Below are 24,404 nucleotides of genomic sequence, written 5' to 3' on the forward strand. Positions count from 1 at the left end.
TAAAATATAATTTTACAATTTTAAAATACGACTAGAATACTTAATAATAGACTAAACGCTTATTATATATATAAAAATTAATAATTCACCATTTTAATTTCAAATAATTCTATCAGAAAACAAATCTTCATAAACTAACAAAATTAAAGGCAAAGCTACATACATCTGATAATAAATTATGTAAAAAGTTTCGATATCAACATTATATTATAAAATAATTTCAATAGACATTTCATATAAAATTTTCAAAATTGATAACATTTATTTTCAAACATATTAAAATACACAAATTTTAATGTAATTTCAAACATTTACACAAGATGGAAGAAGTTAACTTTTTATTTAATTTGCAAATTTAAAAAGGAAAAAAATCTAATTATTAAATAAAAAAAAATACATTTTATCACCTAATTTTCAAAATTAAAACGAAAAAAATTATATATCTTGAATACAAAATATTTAAGAAATAGTTATAATTTGTCTTGATTGTTTCCGGCCTGGAACATTTGGATCTTGTTGCTGTTAAAAAACAGAATTTGACCATAATGAAGTGATGAACATATATAGCTGTACGTTGAAAGCATGTGGAGAAAAATTACTATTTTTTCCAAATGCAATTACACAATACTCACATCACAAATGAAATATATAGTGACTATCAGTTTTTTTTTTGTTTTTTTTTTACAATAAAATACTTTAATAGATTCTCGTTTTTTTAATACAAATTATAGAAATATAAATGGCTTTAGCAAAAAAGGGCTTTTCATTGGCAACGTATAATAAATATTTTGAATCTTTTTGAGAATTATGATCAAAATATTTGTTCTGTACAAGTAAAATAAGAAAAAAACTTCTTTGAGAAAATAAAAAAGTTATTGCTTTGAGAAAATCATTTTAAAAACTCAACTAAAATGTTTACTTTTAGAAATATTAACAAAATTTTTTGATATTTATTTGAATGAATGACTGAACCGATGATCGTTGTTGAACGTCAAAACAAACGAGATCTGATTTGATTGCAAAACGGTCGTGAAAATTTTCCACAACAGACAACAATGTATTTCGTGTTAAAATATAAATCATTTCAACAGTATTATCTTTGCTTACAGACATTTGATATAAATTTTAAAGCAACATGGCACAATGGCTTGGACCCAGATGTCTTCTAAGAAATAGGCAATAAAATTGTCATTTTATAGGAATTTGCAAGTAGATAACCGATCTTCGGAGCTGCTAAACTCGTTCGGATATGACTATATAAAAACTAGGTACATAGAAAATGGCACAGACTGGCATGGAATTTCCAAATTCCCTTCACCCGTTTTCAAGACATCTTCAAGTCCAAAATTTCGAGCTGAACACTACATGGTTTCAGTTCCACGGTATTATCTTCTGAATCACGTTCTTTGTTCACTGATGTATGACATTTTAAAATATGCGTTTCTGGTTGTTCGTGAAAATTGGAGCGAAAAGAATCGCAGTTATAAATTTTATGATTTATATGATGTGACATGTGATTCATTATATTGCCTCCACCTTTAAATCTGTATTTACAGAACTCGCACTGTCTGAAATGATTGCTATGCATATAACATAAATGTTGAATTAAAATAGAATAGTTATGAAATGTCTGTTTGCATTTTTGACAACACAATGTATTGCTGTTGGGATCAAGTTCTGAATTCCTTAAAATTTCATCAGTCGTGTTTGACGAACTTTCATTTTCAGAACTAAAATTATAATGAATGTTCATGTGATCCCATAGAGATTCTTTTTCATCAAATGATTTATTGCACATATTGCATTCAAAATGGTTAATTAAAGCTGTAGTTGGACTTGAGATTTTACTATTCAATTTGTGCATTTCAGGTGATTTTCTCTTTTTGCATTTATGAATTTCTAGAAAGACAAAAATTAACCAGAATTTAAATAAATAAATAAAAAAAACAGCTAAATAAACAGTTTTAATGGCAAGAGCAACATTTTTATATACTTAACTATAAAAATAATGCAAAATACAAAATTGTCATTAAAACTGTATATTTATTTAGTAATCTGTGCAATTTACTGTACAGAAAAATCTTTATTTAAAAAATTAATTATCATCTAAATCAACTTGGGGAGCTAGCAATCCCCAAGTAATCAATTAAATCATCTGAAAAGTTGATAAATTTTTATGGGGTTACTTGGAGGTAGGTAGACAAATTTGGTTTTAATGTATTTAAAAATATAAGTTTAATTGTACATCAATTATTATTATATTAATATGTTACTTTTAAACTTTTACAGTAAAATACAAAATAAATTAAAAATATGATTAAAATTCATTATTTAATTTAAAATATATGCTCTCTGCCTCAAATTAGTAATCGCTTGCCCCTGTATGTCATACTTTCCCTTTAACAACACAATCGTGCAGGTCATCCAACACCATTCGGGGGGGGGGGGGATTTTGAATTGAAATAACATGACTTCTGGTTTGCAATGGAAGTTTGTGTATAGTTAATTGAGGCTTCCTGCCCTTAAAGTTTCCATATCTGGTCTCGTCTTTCATCTCTCTAACTCTGTTCTCGAGATCCAGGAAAGATAGACAGACGAATGAACATCAGTGGGAATGTACAGAGGTATGCAATTTTTTTCAAATTGCAGCCCAATAAAAAATTGTTAATTCCTATTTGTAATTTATTCTTATTTTGTATCAGTACAGAAAGAAGTTAGAATACTTAATCCAGTTTTTGAAAGGGTCTGGAGGAACAGGATCAAAATTATAAACTGAATTGTATGAAAAATCATTTAAAAATTAAGTGTCTAAAATTCAATTACAAGATTTATCCTATTTTAAAAAATTTTAACTTTTATACATTTGTTCTTATTTGCAAAGTATGATGATTAAAAGATTTTACACTAAATTCTCTAATAGTTGTATGATGATAAAGTTTTAAAACAGTAATGGTAGATTCAGAAAAAATAGTTATAAAAGATAATTAATTTTTATATGAAATGATTCTAGAGATTATAATTAACAATAAATTAAATATAAATAATTACTTCTGTTATTCTTTATATCATAAGTTCTGAATAAAATCAGTAAACTAATTACTAAAATAACTTTAATTATATAAATATGTACTAAATAAAAGATATATTATATTATAATTATTATAGTTTTATTTAAAAATTAAAAGGTGGTCAAAAATCTACTTATAAAACTTAATGCTTTATTTCATGAAATGAGAGGATACAGTACATAAATCTTGTTAAAATTGAGGGAAATATTTTGAACAATTTTTGCATCATGGAAAATACTGAAAAGGGAAAATGATTAGCCTGAATAGTTTTCAGATCTAAATCTTTGAAACTTTTCTCCAAGGTATTATCTTGAGAATAGAGCACATCAAATTAATTCAAAGACTTTAAAGGAGCCAAAGTCATATGTAGTGTGTGAAAAATTTGATATTAACTTATGAGATGTTCTCCAAAGTTTGATATCCAACTGTAGGATATGATTGAGAAAGATTGAATGATCACATATCATCTCTGAAAGCATTTCTACTTTGTCACAGTGGAATGACTTATGAGATCCTGTGAACCAAAGCTATGACAGCAGTAGTCTATCAGAAGGATGTCAATGCCAGACATATTTATGGAGAAAAATATCTTCAGGTTCAATACAGAACAGTGGGTCCCAACCTTCCCAGTCTACTTACCACTCTTAAGAAAATGGAAAATTTCACATATCCTTAACAGCATAACATGAATTTATTCACTTTATGGTAAACTAAGACTATGATCTAAGTACCAGAATACCCAGATAGGTTTCTGATGTTTCTATTTTCTGGTACTTTTTAATTAAATCCTAGTATACACAAATATTCATTTTTGAATTTATTTCTATAAAATTCTCATTAGAAATTCATTCATTTTTTAAAACTATTTTATTGTATTAATAAAAAAAAGTCCAGTAATGAGTTGTATAACTTTACCAGCTGTTAGATTTTATTTAAAAAATAACTTTTATATTATTAATCATAGTATTAATAAATAAATTGTGTACGTGGCACCATCTGTTATAAAAACGTTTTTATGGTAAAATTTCATATCATTAATTATTATAAAATGGCATAACACTGAATTTTGAGCATAGATATGAGTTTTATAAAATTGTATATGATAATAATGAGTAAAACCTTCATTAAGTCCAATTTCTCTTGAGATATGACATGTGACCCCTCTATCTTCCCATCCTCTTGACCTTTAACCATCAAAATTTAATAGCATCAATACCCCTTACACACAAGATACCAAATCAAATTTTGTTTCTTAATCATTGCTCCAGCCTGATATATTAAGCAAAGTAGACAATAACAAACACATACATACATACATATCCATGGAATGTTTTCTATATTTTTGGTTCAGGAGGTCTCAAACAAAGATTTGCAAAAACTTTGAGGGCCAAATTTGACACAATTTCAATACTTTCTCTTGTTATGTATACATAATGGCTGGAAAAAAACAACCTTGTTTTTATAAAAATTTTATAAACTATGTTATGAAAGAGTTATGATATTTTGTGGCATTTCTGAATGGAATAGCGGAATGCCTATAATTAAAATCAATAACTTACATTTTTTTCATTTTATTCCTTTTCGAAATAAGCAGAAGTACTTGTGATGATTTATTTAGAAATGAAATGATAGGGTTCTATGCTTATTCTTAAAACTCAATAAATTAGATTTTTTCAACGGGGAAAATTTTGACTGCACATTAGAAAACTACTTTTTATGTATAATTTGTTAAAATTTATAAAGATACAAGTAAATTATTCTAAGTAGATCTTTTCTTGTTTTTTTCTTAATTTGATATCATAAAATTTAAATTGGATAACAAATTTTATTAAATGGTATTTTTCAGCAGCTTCTAGATTAATCTGATATAAATTTTTTGTATTATGACAGTTGTATACTTGACCTGGGTTAAAATATACCGCACATTAATGTTTAAGTGGTAAGTAGTTTAATGATAATTATAAGATGCTCTGATTTCCCTGTCTATTTTAAATTATAGGTTTTTTTTCAGTCAGAATTTCACATATTTCATGGTTTGGATCATATATATATACACACACGTGGTACGATCCAAAAGTTCGGGGAATGCAGTAATCTATGACAACAAAAGCATGTATTTGAAGTTACAGCATATGAAATGGATTCTACCAAACCACCTCTACGTGTTCAGGTTAATTTCACCCATGTCATGTGATTAAACCGCAAGCGCTGCTGTTTTTTTCCGGAGATAGTTACCTTTGTTCTGTGACGTAATCAAAGTGGAGTTTCAAGAACAACCTTCAACATTAAATTTTGTCAGCGTTTAGGTAAAACAGCTACAGAAATTTTAAAATTGCTAAGAAAGGTGTACGGTTATTCTACGGTGAAAGGTCATGGTGAAGTCGAAATGTTGGAGGTTGTTCTTGAAACTCCACGTTGATTACGTCGCAGAACAAAGGTAACTATCTTCGGAAAAAAACAGCAGCGCTTGCGGTTTAATCACATGACATGGGTGAAATTAACCTGAACACGTAGAGGTGATTTGGTAGAATCCATTTCATATGCTGTAACTTCAAATACATGCTTTTGTTGTCATAGATTACTGCATTCCCCAAACTTTTGGATCATACCACGTATATATGATCAAGCCATCAATTTGATCTTTGATCAAATGATAATGCAATATATATATATATTGCATTCTTGTGATGGAAGATAATGACATTTGGCAAATAAAAATGAGAAAATCCTGGAAAAAAACCATACTGAGATGGATGTTTCCTGCTATATGGGGTAATTGGTCCTAAATTCTCTTACAAATAACAGAATCCTGGTATGTCTAATGTGTTACTAGACTAGAAAGGTAGCCAACTAATTTTTAATAATTAATTAAATACCTTCAACAGTGTTTAAATCTTTGTTTCCAATAAAAGTTTTAAACAATTGCTCCATTATCATTGATTTTTAATTATTAATTTGCAATTTGAAGTACTACAGCACTTATTTTAATAACAGATGCAATATATTAATCAATATAAAAGAATTAAATTAAAATAACTGATTGTAGACTGTCAGAAATGTACAAATACATAAAGTCCATAAATTAATTGCATAGGCATAAATTGAAAAAATTGCTAATTTAAAATTAAATTTGAAAACCATTACATATTTTCTTTTGCATACTGGGGTATGAGTATCCTAGGTTGGAAAACATTAATGTAGAATATTTAAAGCAAGCAGAAAAACAAAATAAGTACAATAGAGAGTTAGAAAATGTCCTTACAAAAATAAGAAAGGAAAGCAATAAACTCAAAATAGTGTATAATTCACTTTGAAATAAGATAAAAACATACATCATAAGTACTGCTACGATATGTTTAAGAGTCTTACAACCATTAGATAAGCAGTTCAAAAATAACTGTAGGAATGCAACAAAGGTTAAAAAAAACAAAAAAATAGGGCTGATTAAACAATAAAACAAATGAGATGAAACAAGCCTATAAAGATGCATGTATTTGATAGTAACTTCTTTACAAATATACACATATTTCAACATACTGGATAAACTACAGATCAACCACGGAAGTAAAAATGTAAGAAAGTTTTTATTAGAGTAAGGCAGATCAAAACAGAATACCAACAATCATGTTTTATAGTTGCTGATTATAGGAATCTATTAATTGATGATAGATGAATAACAAAATGCTGGAAAGATTACTTTGAATTATTACTAAACAGTAAAAATCCTCTAACCCAGTACTGCCAAGCAAAGTGTACCATGTTGTAGAAAACAATTACTTGCAAAAAGTTAAAGAGCAACAATGCACCAGATGTTGAAAAGTTACTATAGTTATGCTTGAGTTGCTTCTGGGCAAATTGACTATCTATCCAGGTATTTTTTTTGTATGGTTTATTATTTTTATTATTATTTTATATATACTTTTATGGTAAAAGATGACAAAAATAAAAAAACGTGTTTATTCATACACTCTAGCCAAAACATTACGACCACCCCTATATTATGGCACATCTGACTTACACAGATGGCATGTAACAAGTTCCATGTGGTATATAATAGTTGGCTTCTACAAGGGATCATTCTGTTGATAACATGTGTGTGTTATAGGGAAGGCTGCTGATTTAAGTGATTTTAACAAAAGCCTGATTGTGATGGCTTTATGGCTTGGAATGAGTCTCTTAGAAACTGCAAAGTTTATCAGGTTTTTCCAAGCTGCTGTCATTAGTACCTATGAAAAGTGAAGAAACAGTGGTAAAACTTCTAATAGATGGGAAAGCCTCAGGCATCCACATTCTTTGACATGGCATGAATGTCCAACATCCACGCCTCATCGAAGAATATGGCTGTCTGAAGGTTTTCCCACTTAGTGAAGCAAAATAGGTGGCTACCTGTGGTAAAACCAACAGCTAAATACAATGCAGGTCAAAGTGTTTCCAAGCACACAATTCATCAGACACTGTTGAATATGGAATTCCACAGCAGATGATGCTCACATGCCTCTGTTAACCCAGTTTCATTGTTGCTTACAACTCCGGTGGGCGTGTGTACATGACTGGACTATGGAACAATAGAAAACAGTTACCTGGTAAGATAAAACACAACTTCAGCTACTAGATGGGTTTCTTATTCCCACAGCTGAAGACTTTTGGTTTGCTTGTAAGTGTTCTATTATTTTAAAACATTACTTTCAGTGTTCTAATAATTTAAAAACATACTTGTTACTTGTAAATTTGATAATGTTTATAAAGCAAAGATCAAATTCATGCTATTTGTTTGCCAAATAATAGATTATTAAGACAAAGGTTAGTTCTTAGTCTTATAATACTAGCAGCACACACTGTGTTTGATGGATGTAGAAACATCCTGTGTTAACACCTTACATGTTCCATTTTTCTGAACTGAATGTATACTGATAACTATCTTTTATCATCAGTCATGATCTCCCAAATATGCTTTGATTGCTCATTTTCAAATCTATGGATCAGGTAGCAGCAGTACCCCCATACAAACCTCTTTTTATTAGTCTAACAGAGAATGCAGACCTATCAACAAATCATCATTATGAACATTTGTGTAAGATCTCATGTACTGTTGCTAACCCATGCCAAAACTAAACTCTTTATTCTTGTATGTTACTTGCAAACGTATTCTTACCATAGCCTCAATACAATTCATATATTCTTCTACAATATGTAGAACTGCTGTCTCATCATCCCATCATTCCACCACTTTAAAACCCACAAAACTACAAAAACACACGCATACAGAACAGAGCAAAATCTGAGAAAGCAAACATTGAAATGATTTGATTTCAGTTAATGATTTTATGGTTTTAACACAGGTTTATCATATGGAAATACTCTCAAAACAACTCCATTGAAAACAAACTATGCCAGAAACATTTCCCATTATTTCAAAATTGTGGGAGTTTGTAAGAGTGAGATAACTACTAAACAAGAGTTATTCTATTAATTAATGAATGTTACTTTTTCTCATATCTATAAACGTCAGTATGACCTATGTATATTAAACATATTGTAATAGTTTCTTAATTACAGGTTTGCTGTATTCTTACATATTTTAACTACATAATTCTATATTTATAGGTATGGTATTTCATTCAGCAAATACAATATCCAAGGTTAAAATGTACAATTTATTCAACTCTGTCCTACATGTGCATTTCGGGTTGACATAAACTCTGAATCCATCTTCAGTGCTATAATATTTGTATGTATTAATAAAAAAAACAACTAATATTAATTAAGGCAGCCAGCCACTTATAAACATTTAATAACTTTAAAAAGTTCACATAAATTAAAAATAAAATTAAATCATCAATCACCTTACAAATTTCTAAAATCACAGTATTATTATGCAGTTATGATTCTTAACTGCATAGTAATACAGTAAGACCATGCTTAACGCTGCCTCAATTAACGCTGATTTGATAAAACGCAGTCTGCTTGAAGCCTAAAAAAAGCTCCAAATTTATGCTGATTCAAATTATCATGGCATTTCATTGATTCGTAAACGATACAATTATTCCCAAACATGAACAAATCAGCAAAAGATGGAAATTTATCGTAGCACTGAACTTTCTTAAATCTATGTTTGTGTGGTGCAATTTTGGAAAAAATATAACATCATGGATGCTCATAGGAAATATCAACTTCTCTTGGCAAGAATTAACTGATAAATGCATGAACGGAGTGTGCAAGAAGTTATGGCTGAAGGTATCCAAGAATTCTCAACAAAGAGCCTATCGCTGTATTATTTTGTTGACCAAATTGTCAACCTAATTGTATCAGCAGGACTAGATGTAGATGCACAGGATATTGAGAAGTTACTGCAGGTTTCTGGTGAGAGCCTTACCAATGACTTCAAGAACTGGAAGAACAAGTAATTCATGCAAAACTGGAAAATAGAGATTCTGAAAACAAAGAATCCAAAGAATTTCTCTACAGATTTCCTTAGTAAAAGTTTGATAACGATAACTAAAATTGTTGATCAAATTGTAGCAAATGACCCATATTTTGATAGGAGTGCAAAAGCAAAATGAGGCATTTTGGATGTGATCTTCTGCTACTGACTTTGCTTAAAGAAATGAAAAAAGCAACAAATGAAACTATACAATGTTATCGCAAAAAGCAAGAATTTCAGAAACACCAAGACCATCACAAAAAATAAATTTTAGATTTCTGTGTGCATATGTTTGTTGTTATTTAACATATTTTTTATTAATTTGCATAATAATATAACTTAAAATTATAGTAAAATTTGTTTATTTTTGATTACGTGTTCCCCCTTTCCCTATTTACTCTATGTTAAAATGACCTCGTTTAACGCTGTTTCGCTTAGTGCTTTGTCGTCTAGGAACCAAACGTTGTAAGGCAGCCAAATATTAATATTAAATAAACAAAGATTATAAAAGAAAAAAATACTAAATTTTATAAGACAATGTCCAACAATCCACAATGAATAAAATCATAAAATGCTGGATAGGCACTTGTACTTGAAATTGAATCTCCACTTATGATTGTTTCTTTATTAATACATACAAACTTTATAGCACTGAAGAGGGGTTGAGAGTTTACGTCAACCCAAAATGCATATGTAGAATAGAGTTGAATAAACTGTACTGTACATTTTAACCTTGGATATTGTATTTGCTGAACAAAATACTATAAATATCCTATATATATATATATATATAATCCTATAAATATCGGATTATTTAGTTAAAATACATATTGCAATAGCTTAAAATACTGTATGTATTACAAACTTTACAACAACTAAGATTTGTATATTTTATTCTTCAATTCTAATAAAGCATTAAATTTAGTAGAAAAATTTTGAGGCATTCTAAATTTATAATAATAGTAATTAGCTAAATTATAGATATATTGTTATAATTAGTAATTAATCACCTATTAACTGCAAGCAGGTTATTTTTTGTAATGATTTAAAAATACTTTCATTTTAATTACAAATTCATTCATTTAATTTACAATTTAGTCATGGGAAAAACATCCAAAAATCTAAATTCTGTCTAAAATATTCCAGTTACTACTTTGTACCTGGAGAATACTGCACAAAATTGTGCTTGTCCTAAATTATCATATCATTAAAAAAATTATTACAAAACTTTTAATAATAGCATTTATAAATGCTTTTTTACTTTTAATATTGACATATTATGTAACAAATACATTTACTACTAAAAATTGAATAATTGTAATATTACATACCCAATGATGCCAAAGAAGAATAATTTCGCTTACAAATTTTGCATTTTGGTTTTTTAATATTCATTTTAACAACATTTAATGTAGAATTCTTTGATTTCTGATTTTTCAGTGAATCTATAAATATAAAATATTTATTAAAAGGATTAATGAAGAAAATCACAAATTAAACATAATTTATTTTAGATATCATAAATCCAATAATGCATAACATAATCAGCCAAATGCAGAGACAGAGTTTATGTTAAATGATGATTAACAGCTAAGCAGCATTAGTTGTTGACTTGCTGATCATGACAATGATCATTTATTTCTGAATGATGTCTAAACATTGGCTATTACAGCCAATGTTTTGTTAAAGTTTGTTTATTTATTTTTTGCTGTTACTCCCCTCTTTTAAGAGTCGTTCATCTAAACAGGTTATTCATTTGTGACATCAGAAAACTGTTAATAACTGTCGTTCGGCAGTTAAGAACAATCCTTTTCTATTTTTGAAGTTTAATTTTATTGTCAATACGATTTAAAATATAGACAAAGATTTGGAAAATTTAAACCAAATTTAAAATTCATCTTCAGAATAATTTCTAAAGGATTATTCTGATTTTGTATTACTCTTTCCCTTCATAATTGTTGAGATAGAATAATTTTGTTGCTTAAGCCCATTTACATTTATAAAATAAACAATAGTGAGGCTGAGACCGAAGTTTTAAACTCGAAAATGTGTACATCAGACGTTCAGCGCTGCTTTCCTGAAAACCTAGAAGTCTGACAATGGTGTGAGATCTGCGGGGGTATGGAAGTTACGAAACTATCCTCTATACCACTTACACGACCCTGTTTGTCATAAACAGTTTCTCTGATTTGTCATACCCAATTTAGGAGATGGTTCCTTATGTAATGATTTAAAAATAGGGTATAAAAATAGTGGTAGGAAGGACTTAAAGATAAAAGATTGGAGATCGATAATCGCAAAATCAACATTCTCCTTAATGTCAGGAGCCCGACACCAGTTATTCAGTTTTGTTATACGTGGAATAACACATGTAGTAATTCGACTCACAATATGACGTGATCGATAAAATGAAGTTATTCTAAGTCCAATGTTAAATAAAACAAAGATTATATTTATTGAGACTTAAACTAGAATAATTATGAGATATACATAGTAAATTAAACAACTGAATTCCAAATAAACACGACAATAAATTGCATGGAAATTAACTAATATGAACGATCTATATTCAACCTACTCGTGCTATATCTAAACTAAATGTGCAGAGAGAGAGTTTACAATCATCTATCAATTATAATACCTCAAAGTTTTCTTCTTATAAGAGAGTATGAAGAATTCAGATCAATCGCATCTTCTATCATGTGGTCAGTTTGGTAAGGATAAATCTTCTGATGATCCACCTAACTAAATATGGCTCACTGCCTACCTACACATAAGAATGGCTTTTATCCTTCCATAGATTGCACCTTCTAGAATAGCTCGTTCGAGTCTTTACTTCAGACTTTAGGGAACTGCACCTAATTACTGTATGGCTTTTCCTGTCCTCAGGACTGCGCCTAACATCTTATGGGTATGGCTTCTATCCTTCCATGGACTGCGCATTTTGGCGCTAAAACGGCTCCCTTTTATAGGGCCTAGCAACCTGCAGCCGGCCAAGACTTGTTCTATGATTCATCTTCACTTCAGTCAGAAAAGGAAGTTTGACTTACATCGAAGTTAAGCCTTGCCTAAATGCTTTCACTTTACAATTGAAGCTTTATCTTCTAACTTTATATTACTCTATCCATAGATCAACCAAGGTCTATGATTAAGGTTGATCATTTAGGTATATTCTGTTTTCTCTAACCTAGGAGATTTTACTTTAACAAATGAAAATGAAAGTGGTTTCAGTATCTCCTGTTACATCATCAAGGAAGTTTGTGTCAGAAACTTCATTTTAGATAAAAATTTATTAATGTTGTACAAAATATTATTTTTATATTAAATAATAAAATTTACAATTGATTTTATTAATTGGTGGCTTTCGCGATCTCACAATGGTGTTTGGAAAGTCAGCGGAATCATGCTCGACATTCCAAACACCATTGTCAAACTTCTAGGTTTACAGGAAAGCGGTGCTGAACGTCTGACATGCACGTTTTTGCATTTAAAACTTCGGCCCCAACCTCGCTATTATCCATTTTAATTTAAACTTTGCAATGAATAAATCAACACAGCAACTTCCATTCCACTAAAAATGCTGTCTAAACCTGCTACCAAGTGAGTCTAGAAAGTAAGTCAATTTGCACACGAAAGTATTGTAATAGCTGTCTAAACTGTGGCAAATAAGAAGTGTTGTCTCTGCAGTGAAATTTTTCTGAACCAAGGTCTAGATCAGTGGTTCCCAAAGTGGGCACTAAGCCCCCTGTGGGCAGTGAGTAAATCTAGGGGCGAAAAGAAGCAAGTGGACTGCAAGGTACTGAACAGTGACAATAGTGAAGGTTGAGATCATTGATAACGTTTCCCTTTCCTCTGTGTAAAATGGGTAAGAAGAAACACTGCATTTAATGATTTCCAGATGTTGAGAACAATGTACAATAAGGACACAAAGTATAGGTTCACAGAAAAGTTTTTCTAACATTATTTCCCAGCCTTTCTCACACAAGGGAAAATGAGTTAGGGGCATTCGGTGTAACTTTATGGAACCAAGGGAATGCTGGCTCAAAAAAAGTTTGGGAATCACTGGTCTAAACTGTCATCAGCAACTAAATGTTGTCTTTGCAATTGGCCAACTATGTTCATAAAATAGATGATAACTATATATTATATGATGTTTTAAAGATCAAAATAAAAAATTTCCAATCTTGCCATAAACATTTTTAATACGACATAGATAGATAAATTGGTAGCACATTAAATTATTATTCAAAATATAAAAATTAATTAAAGACCAAATTTTTAAAACAGAAGTGGACGCCTTAACAGTGAATAATTAATTTTGAAAAAATGTTTTCAATCATTTAATGAGTTGTATTCAGATTACCAGTTAAATAAATTATAAAATAGAATAAGATAAAGAATGAAGACTTCAGTGAGTTCTTCTTATCTCCAGTTAGATTGATTTTCATCATTAATTTTACTTTTGAAATTAATTTGAAAAGTTGTTTAATTTCTGTTCCCTGTGTTCTTTACAAAATAACAATGTTTTTCCAATAATTATTGTAATTATATTAGATAAAGCATATTATAATTTATATTTAAAAATAATGCCTTAAACTTTAATTCTATTTTTAATAAAATTTAGGAAAATTCAGATATTAATGAAAAAATATGTGACTTTTCAATTTGTACTTATTTAGTATTGAGACCATTAGGTTAGCAATATAAAAATGGCAATACCAGTCACACTATGAGAAAATGGCTTAAAATTAACCCAAAAAATGGAAAAATTGGAATTTGTGTCACAAAATGCAGCTCAAACAAAGTAGACCCTTGATATTCTCTACACATCAAGTCACCTCCAGACTGCTGATCTCTAGTAATTATATTATATCAAAATTGTTTAAGAAAAATCACCAGAAAGACCAAAAAAAAAAAAAAATTTAGCCTGCTATGAAAGCTGATTAACTTAGAAGATGACTTCACAATATAGATCTAGATTATTAGTGAATGTTAATATGAGATCAACCTTCTACAACTGAAAATTTAAGATGATCAATCAGAAAATAGCAGATTAGAAAACTTACATGGTTAATATGGAACAAGCATATAAATTGTTGGTTAAGGTTATTATTTTCTTTCTTAACTTAAGAAAGTAGTAACCTTAACCAACAATTTATATGCTGGAATGAAGCGAATCCTCCAAACTGTGTTCATAAAGCATTGAAATATAGACTGAGCTATGTGCCTTATACAAAAAAAGAACAAAGACATCATCATTCTAGAAACAGAACTCCTGTTACAATGTTTATACAACTTGGATAAAGATTATTGTAGGTGGTTAATAATATATATTTGCCACAATTTTCCACACACACACACACACACACACACACACATATATATATATATATATATATATAATATAAAAAGATTATTAGAGAGAGATGAAATTTAAAAAAAAAATTACAGAAACACAATAAACAGAAGTAATGATAGCAATCAAGCACACTAAACATTTGGTACAATCAATGTCATCCTAGCAACAAGAGAACAGAGAAGCAAGAGCATTGTATTCACGAAGAAAAGGTTTATTAAACTATATAAAGGATACAGATTTCTACACAGCTTCCAAAGAACTATATAAACATAAAAATTATGTTTTAAGACAATACAAATGGTAATAATGTATGAAAGTAAGGATAAAAAAAACAAAAACACAAGTATGAACTAAGTGCTGTTGAGAGTAATGCCAAAAAATTTTAACTGTAATTAATGTGATTTTTAAGTAAGATGTATATTTGTTAGCACCTTACAAGATATCTCAAAAGTAAAGCTGACAGAAGAGCCTGAAATGCATATTGGCCCACAAGATATTCTGAATAAAGAGTGATGTCAAAGGTGCCTAGTGTCTGTCTATACACCTAGTTGTGACAAAAAAAAAAAAAAAACACATCATAAATATATTTTGCTATTATTAAAATGGAAAACAGACAAACTATCAGGTCAGTCCATAAGTCCATGCCCATTTTTATGACCTTGAGAAAAATCTTGTTTTGCTGTTAAAAATGTCAGTCTAATGTGATAATTTTTACACTGAAGTGTTAAATTGGATCTCATTCATATAATACTGTTCAGAATTGTGAACATTTCAATTGTTTATTTTCCTTAAAATGGAAGTAACCGATGAATACAAAAGACATGTTTTATACTTTTTATTTTTAAGTGGTGAGAATGCTACAAATGCAGCCAAAAAAATAAATACTGTACATAATCAAATTGTAATTAGTGCAAGGACTGTGCAGAAGTGGTTTGAAAGATTTAGAAACAACAATTTTAATGTGGAGGATAAGGCTTATACTGGAAAACCCGTTGACTTTGATGATGATGCTCTCTCTGCATTAATTGAAGCAGAACCATCTTTAACAGTTGACGAAATTGTGGAACGTTTAACGCGTTCAGCCCTTAGCCCGAGATATCTCGGGCAAGTTGTATAGCGTTACAAAAAATGGGGTCCTTTAGGACCCCTAAAAAATTTTTTTTTTTTTTTTGATTTTTCGGATGTTTTCTAAGTCTCCAAATTTTTTGAAAAATTTTTACCCGCGCGAAAAAATTTTATTGCGAGTTTAATTAACCTTTAATGACACGCAATTAACGCTTAATGGTTTTTTTATGGGATTTTTTTATAAAACTTTATTCATCTTTCTAAAGTTCTAGTGCGTCGATTTTACTTCGGTAAAGTTATTTAAAGCTATTTTCTGATGTCAAAAACAGCATCCAATAGTTTTTTAATTTTTTTAATTAATAGATTTTATTATATATACGTTTAATTAAGTCGGGGGGTCGGAAATTTCAATTAAAATCGTAATTTTAAAAAAATATTTAGAAATATACCGCCATCTAGTATTCACCCTACTTTTTACCCTTCTCCTCCCGAGAGTTTCATGAGAATGTCCCGCGAAAGACGACACCAGCTGTTCTCAAGGTCATCCAGCTGTGTAAACAATGACACATCGGTGTCAAGTTTCGCGCTAAGGCGAGACAAAGGAAATTATACTTTGAAGCTTTTTCTTCAAAATTAACACATTTCTATAATTTTTTTTTCGTTTTTATGTTTAACTACATTAAAATTAAAAAGTATTTAATTCGCCGGAGTCCCAAGGAGTTAAATTCATCCCATGGAGCTGTTCATAGACACCTACAACAAATTGAAAAAGTTTCAAAGCTAGGAAAATGGATACCACATGAATTGTCAATAGCTAACCGACAACAACGTGTAAACATTTGCACATCTCTTTTATCCCGTATTGCTTTAGAACCTTTTCTTGGTAGGCTGGTTACTGGAGACGAAAAATGGATCCTCTATAATAATGTGACGAGAAAAAGACAATGGATGGATCGTGACAAGCAGCCAAAACCGACTGCAAAAGGTGGGTTGCATCCAAAAAAAATTCTTTTGTCTGTTTGGTGGGATATGTCAGGTGTAATTCACTTTGAGCTGTTAGAACCTAATCAAACAATTACAGCTAAAATGCATTGTAAGCAATTAGAGCATTTAAATGAAAAATTGAAAAAAAAAATTGACTGTCGTTAGTGAACAGAAAGCAGGTTCTCTTGCAGCATAACAATGCCAGACCACACGCTGCAAAAATAACTGTACAGAAATTTGAAAGCTACAACTGGGAAATTTTACCTCATCCACCATATTCACCAGATATTGCTCCCAGTGATTATCATCTTTTTCGCAGTTTGCAGAATTTTTTAAAAGGGAAAACTTTTGAGGATGAGAGCAATGTAAAAAAGGCTATTTCTGAAAATTTTGATTCAAAACCGAAATCATTTTACGAAGATGGGATTAAAAAGCTACCATCAAGATGGCAAGAAATTGCACAAAATAATGGTGAATACATTATAGATTGAAATAAAATTTAATTAAAATTTTTTGCTGCTTTTTTTGTAGATAAAAATACGCATGAACTTATAGACTGACCTGATAGTTTCATTCATTTGTGAGACAGAACCTGCATTTTTGATATTACTTATGTATGTAAAGTATACGATAAATTAATATTAAACTGTTCTCAGTATATTTAACCTAAAAAGAAATAAAATTTCATAATTATAAGTAAGACTTTTTTATTTTATATAAGAAAAAATATTTTTCTGTTGCATAATTTGTTTAATCAGTGTCAAGTAATTCTTTTAATTTTACATAAAATTTTATATATAGTGGTGCCTTGTGTAACGTACGCTGCGAACAACGGACTTTCTGTTTGGCCGTTATGTGACTTGAACAACAGACTGGCTGCGAACAACGGACTTTCCGGCATAATTGGTGACTGCTCCACGGGTGCGTTCTTTAATAGCGGTTGCTCTGCATCTCCGCTACTACGGGAGTGCGCTGCTGTTTGTAGGCATTTAGGAACAACGGTGAAAGAAAGAAAGATGGCGGTGCCCGCACTATCGATAGTATCGTGATGGAAAAATCTATAATTCTAAAATATGAGCTTTTAAAGGCAAAAGAAGGGTCCCAATTGTAAAATTTAACCATAAAATGGATTATTTGTTGAAAGAGCATTCAAAATAGCCAGGAAAAAAATTCGTAAAGACACCTGCGCTAACTCGCGCTTTCACAATTTCTAAATTTTCATTCATAAAACCACATAATGGACCCGGAAACGAAACTATCTGAGCCATGGAAGACGCCATGTTACTTTCCACCGTAAACTACTGCTACAAGCGGCCATTTTTGCCGTTCGACGGCGCGCACTCCCACCGGAATTTAGGAATGCGTTCCACAGGATTTTTTAAACGGATATCGCTCGCGCAGAGTTACGCGGAGGAATAAAAGAACGCACCTCATGTTCATTTTTTAAATAATACAGTACGGTTATTTTATGCTGCGGAACAAATTAGATGTTTTAACATGTATTTCTATGGGAAAATGCGTTTCGTATAACGGACGTACACCTGGAACGGATTAAGTACGTTATATGAGGCACCACTGTAAATATATTAGAAATTTGATAAGACATTTTATTAATATTTTTCAATATTAAAATAGCAGAATTGCCATGGAAATTTGGTACTAAAATATTAAAGAAATATTTAATACTTTAAAAAAATTATTCTTACTTTCATTTCCTTTGCTTGTAATCAAATTTTTGATAAAAGATTCATCTAGTCTTTCCAAACTTACAAAACATTCTAAATTTGTAATTTTAAAAAGTTCTGCATCATTTGTAAGCAGATCAGTGATCTCTCTGTCTTCAACAGTAGATTGCATTTCATACTTTTCCTGAAATGAAAAATTATTTATTAACAATTAATAATTAGCCATAAAGGTATACATTTAATTGTCAGCAAAATTAATTACATTTTGGTTGTTTTTATCATCATCATCATGAGGTACAGATTCAATTTTAACATGCTCCCCTGAGAAATGATTAATCTCATTTACTTCTGAAATTTCACTAACATGTATGTTTGAATTTTCTGCATTGTCTTCCTGACAAATTAATTCTTCTGAATTAAATTCCTGATTTTTATAATCAGTTGCATCAAAATTATTTGTTGTTAATTCTTTATCACTTGTGGTGTCAGTTTGTGAAGTATCACTTATTGCTTCAATCATTTGATAAATTGCAAATTCTGCTGCTGCTATTGCTTCCATTGATTCTGCATTATCTTCTGTAAATACAGAAGTATTATTTTCTGAATCACCATTTTCCTCAATTTCTTTATCAACTTTTGAAAGATAAGAATTTTCAGATGTTAAAAGATAGTTCATATTTATAACTGAAAGTTCATTACTTTCATCTTTAGTTGAATTCATATTTATATCATAATTAATCTCATCTTTAAAATTTCTTTTAGAATGAAAACATTCATTAATTTCTCCATCTTTACTTAAATCACTTTGACTAGTGCAAGTTTGACTGCAGTAAGCATTATCACCTGTTTTGTCATTTGGCAATCTGTAATCATCATCAATTATAGATGCTTCTGGTAACACTGGTACCATTTCCATATTATCAACATCCTTCTTAATATCGTTTATACATGGTAGATTTGAAATTTCCTTATCTATTTCAAACAAACTTTCTAATGATTTGGTAGTATCAAAATTATTTTCAATGCTTTTCATAGATGATATTCCAGGTATTTCGGGGATAGTATCTAAATTAGAATAAAAACTTATATCCATTTCTTTTTGATGAAAAGTATCACTTTTTCCCAGTTCAGAAACATTTGATTGATTTTCTAATAATGAACCATCGATGTTTGGTGAATCGATTATGTTATGCGTTGTTGCTTGTAATGATGGATTTACATCTGTTAGAAGTTGTTGATTTAATATTTCACAATTGTTACTGTAATCATCAGCTGAAAAAATGACAAGTTCTGGAGTTCTCAAGCCATCATCTAGACTAGTTCTGAAAAGAAAAAAAAATTGAATTATTAAATTCTACAACAATAATAATATTGCCAGTATTATTTAATAGTGTTATATTTAATCAGGATATTTGGTGATCATTTGGATTTGATTAATAACATTGGGCTTTGAGATGTTTATATATGTATATACAGTGTTATATTTAATATACTAAATACATTATTCTGTTTAATTTTGTTAGATATAATCAGTAATAACAAAAATGATCATTTCAATTTTTAAATCAGGAACAGAAAATAGAATATGAAATAGTAAAAACAAAAACCTTGATATTTCCAGCAATAAATTATTTAATAATAACGTTTTCGGCTGTTTTAAACAGCTTTCGTCAGTTAAAACGAACTTAAAAAACAAAAGAATGCAGAAAAATAGAACCCAAGCAATACAAATATTTAAAATTCAAATTAATTCCAAAGTAAAAATGCCGTCATATATTAGAAACTAACAAATTGCGCATGCGCTAAATATCGTAGTAAGAATAAAAAGTAAAAATAAAATAACAAACTACTGCCGTAAAAACATTTCTATTACAAGAAAAAATGTTATGCACTTCGGTAAAACGATTTCCATGCAGTGGATAAACCATCTGTGTCCCTATGGTTAATACAACCCGTGTTAACGTGGGCTTTGTAGATTTCCAGCTTTTCTAGATGTTTCAGCATTTGTTTGTTGGTCGTGGCCCTAATGATAGACGCTTTGTCACAATGAACGTCGACATCTTGATGCTTAGCAAAAGCTGCTAGCACAGTAGTATCCAAGCTCTTATTGATGGAGTATCTATGCTCCTTAAGCCTCTGCTTTAAATGTCTCATAGTTGCACCAACGTATACCAGATCTGTATTAAACTGACGATCCTTTAAAGGTATAGAATATACCCGTCTTAAAACTCTGGTTTTCTTTTTTCTTGTCGTTTCTCAATAATCGATATATTGTAGGATTACGTCGATACAACAACCTTATGTTGTTATTTATGGCTACTTTCTTAATCATCGTGTGCAAGAAAGGAAAATAATTGAGAATCACTTTTCTTCCTTGATTCATAGGAGGAAGTTGCCGATTTTTTGTCTTCTGAAATTTGTCGATAAGCCCCTCAATCTCCTTACTCTGATATCCGTGTTGTAATGCTGCAGTGCAAATGTAACTTAATTCCTTATAGGTGTCAATAACACTGGTGCAATGCGTGTGAGCATGCTTGATCCAGGCATGAAAAGCTGCATATTTAAAATTCATCGGATTGAAAGAATTTTTTGGTATAATAATGGGCTGATAGCTGGGTTTTTTATAAATGTCCATCCATATTTGACCCTCCTTGCATGTGATTGAAAGATCAAGGAAATTTACATTAGAAGCACTTTCTTGGTCCAGCGCTAAAGTCAAACCATATGAGTTTTTGTTGATTTCGTGAAACATCTAGAAAAGCTGGAAATCTACAAAGCCCACGTTAACACGGGTTGTATTAACCATAGGGACGCAGATGGTTTATCAACTGCATGGAAATCGTTTTACCGAAGTGCATAACGTTTTTTCTTGTAATAGAAATGTTTTTGCGGCAGTAGTTTGTTATTTTATTTTTACTTTTTATTCTTACTACGATATTTAGCGCATGCGCAATTTGTTAGTTTCTAATATACGACGGCATTTTTACTTTGGAATTAATTTGAATTTTAAATATTTGTATTGCTTGGGTTCTATTTTACTGCATTCTTTTGTTTTTTAAGTTCGTTTTAACTGACGAAGGCTGTTTAAAACAGTCGAAAATGTTATTATTAAATAATTTATTGCTGGAAATATCAAGGTTTTTGTTTTTAATAGTTTATTTATTGAATATGAAATATAATCAATGTTCCTAAATTATAATTATTATAACATAGAAAGAAAAAACATTAAAATTAGCATAATACAATAAGTAATCAAAATCATTTATGAAAATAAAAAAGTACAACAGACATTTTAAACATAAAAATATAAAATATGTTATCATCCAGAGAAATGCAATCATCTCAATGGAATGAGTACAAAGCAGAAAACAATATAACAATATTTAAATAAATTTGAAATATATAAAATATCTTCTAATGCAAATTGTCAAAATATTCTCTTTAATGACCGGATGGTTGAGACAGTAAAGACAATTTATAAACTTTCAGGGAAATGACTTTAATTCCAGCCTAGATCCTTATAAATTTTCATATATGGTTTGATTCAGATGCATTGGATCAAGGTTCACTTTACTCTCACTTTAAGCATGGGAAAAAGTCTTAAGTGCTTTTAGGATGAAAAGAATTAAAAATCTTTCTTCTGATTCTAAATGACTAATTCTGTATAACTATCAACCCTACAACCATCTAATGTGGTAAAAATTTTTTTATTCAAATGTTTCAATCATCTTAAAATGATCTTCATCAGGAAATTACATTCTAAAAGAATGAACTTCCTGAAGATCATTTAAGATGAATATAAGGTTGATAGTTTTACAGGTACAGTTCTTATAGGAGTAATAAGGCTACATTTATAGCTGTACGAACTATAATTGGAAACATCTTTATATAGAGACTATGCTAATGTGAAATCTATTTGCAATTCATTAAGGATAATGTAAGTATGAATAACAATTTCATTTTATACATCATTTTGAAATAGATGCAGTAGGGTTAATGTATATTAACCCTATTGCATTTATTTTATTCTTATTTTCATTTACAATAATTAGGGTACAGCCTATGCGACAGCATCAACTGTGGGTATGAATATGCTTCCAAGCAGAGTGGACAAACTGGTTCAAGCAAATGTGCATGTCCAGAGTAACCACATTCAGCAGACAGCAACCATCAGATGACGCTTCTACACACGCATACAAGAAGCAGCTACCAAGCAAGTTTGATCACTGCTTTCAATGCTCGCACTTCTAAAGAAGAAAATGACTGATTTTTGTAGATGAATGAAAACAGAATGAGAAAGTATAAATATATACTGGTCAACTGGTAGCGAACGACGGAAGAATAAACGAAAAGCAAAGTAATTTGTTAAACGTTGTTTTTTTATATATTTATACAATGTATTACCATCGGCCATGTGTTATGTTTTATATTTAAATTGTAATTTTTACGGAAAGTGGCGATAGCTCCAGAGGACGTTTTACCTATTTTACATTTTGTTACGTCGGCAGTAGCCTATAAAGAAAGGTCGCCTTCGTATTTGTGGAAATGTGGACTGGTCAACTGGTAGCGAACGACGGAAGAATAAACGAAAAGCAAAGTAATTTGTTAAACGTTGTTTTTTTATATATTTATACAATGTATTACCGTCGGCCATGTGTTATGTTTTATATTTAAATTGTAATTTTTACGGAAAGTGGCGATAGCTCCAGAGGACGTTTTACCTATTTTACATTTTGTTACGTCGGCAGTAGCCTATAAAGAAAGGTCGCCTTTGTATTTGTGGAAATGTGGACTGGTCAACTGGTAGCGAACGACGGAAGAATAAACGAAAAGCAAAGTAATTTGTTAAACGTTGTTTTTTTATATATTTATACAATGTATTACCGTCGGCCATGTGTTATGTTTTATATTTAAAGAGAAAGTTTTTTTGGTTAACATATTCTATGAAGATTCTTTATATTTATTGTGTATTTAGTTAATGATAACATTTATCTTTCAAATTTACCATTTTAATGCTTGTCATATTTTGCATAGCAAGCATTCTCCGAATCATTTTCGCCACCATTTTGTAAATAACATGCTTTCACTCTGAAAAGGTCGCTGGTGAGTTGGAGGTGCATACAAAGATCCTGTCTGCCCACAGTTGCTGGATGCTACCACATAGGACATACCCTTAGAAGTGAAAATATGCACTACCTTGTTCTTGTTGTAGTGACATTCCTCCATCATTCTAGTTATTGAACTTACATCTGTTCAGTATAAAAATGTTTCTGAAAATAACTTCAAATTAACATTCATTGATTTCCAATTATTTTTAATTATTCAAAAATGTTTACTTATTGTGACATTGTCAACTAAACAATTCTTGAATAATTAAAAATAATTGGAAATCAATGAAAGAATGTCAAATTGAAGTTATTTTCAGAAACATTTTTATACTGGACAGGGGAAGTTCAATAGCTAGAATGACAGAGGAATGTCACTACTGCAAGAGTGAGATTGAACATGTTTTCATTTCTAATTATTGTAAATGAATCAGTAAAATAGATGCAATAGGGTTAATGTAGACAGGTATCCTAGATTAACATGGTTAATTAATCCCTCAATGCTATTGCATATATCAGAATCATATTAATCAAATACAGTATCTATGTTAAGTAAAGACAGCTGTTAAAGCTGTATGAATGAAAACTTCTGTATATAAAGGAATTGCAGCAATTAATTTCATGCATTAATCAAATCCTGCATTAAGCAAGGGATAGATATCTGTATTAAATAAGTTTCAAAATGATGTATAAAATATAAATGTAATTCATACTTAA

The 24,404-nt window shown here is 30.0% G+C and overlaps 1 protein-coding gene across 1 annotated transcript in view; it reads right to left on the minus strand.

The window, feature by feature from the left end:
* Positions 1-322: 322 nt before the first annotated feature.
* LOC136980180 (zinc finger protein ZIPIC-like) overlaps positions 323-24,404 on the minus strand; it is a 51,624-nt gene continuing 27,542 nt past the window's right edge. Inside the window, exons 4-7 of the mRNA XM_067276235.1 lie at positions 18,845-19,904; positions 18,604-18,766; positions 10,821-10,934; positions 323-1,899 (exon numbers count right to left, since the gene is read on the minus strand). Of these exons, the coding sequence (XP_067132336.1) occupies positions 1,325-1,899; positions 10,821-10,934; positions 18,604-18,766; positions 18,845-19,904 (1,912 nt within the window). The 3' untranslated portion in view covers positions 323-1,324. The remainder of the gene's footprint in view (positions 1,900-10,820; positions 10,935-18,603; positions 18,767-18,844; positions 19,905-24,404) is intronic.

The sequence above is a fragment of the Centruroides vittatus genome, unplaced genomic scaffold (assembly GCF_030686945.1).
Source record: "Centruroides vittatus isolate TY-2023 unplaced genomic scaffold, ASM3068694v2 contig_680, whole genome shotgun sequence".
Taxonomy (NCBI): Eukaryota; Metazoa; Arthropoda; class Arachnida; order Scorpiones; family Buthidae; genus Centruroides; species Centruroides vittatus.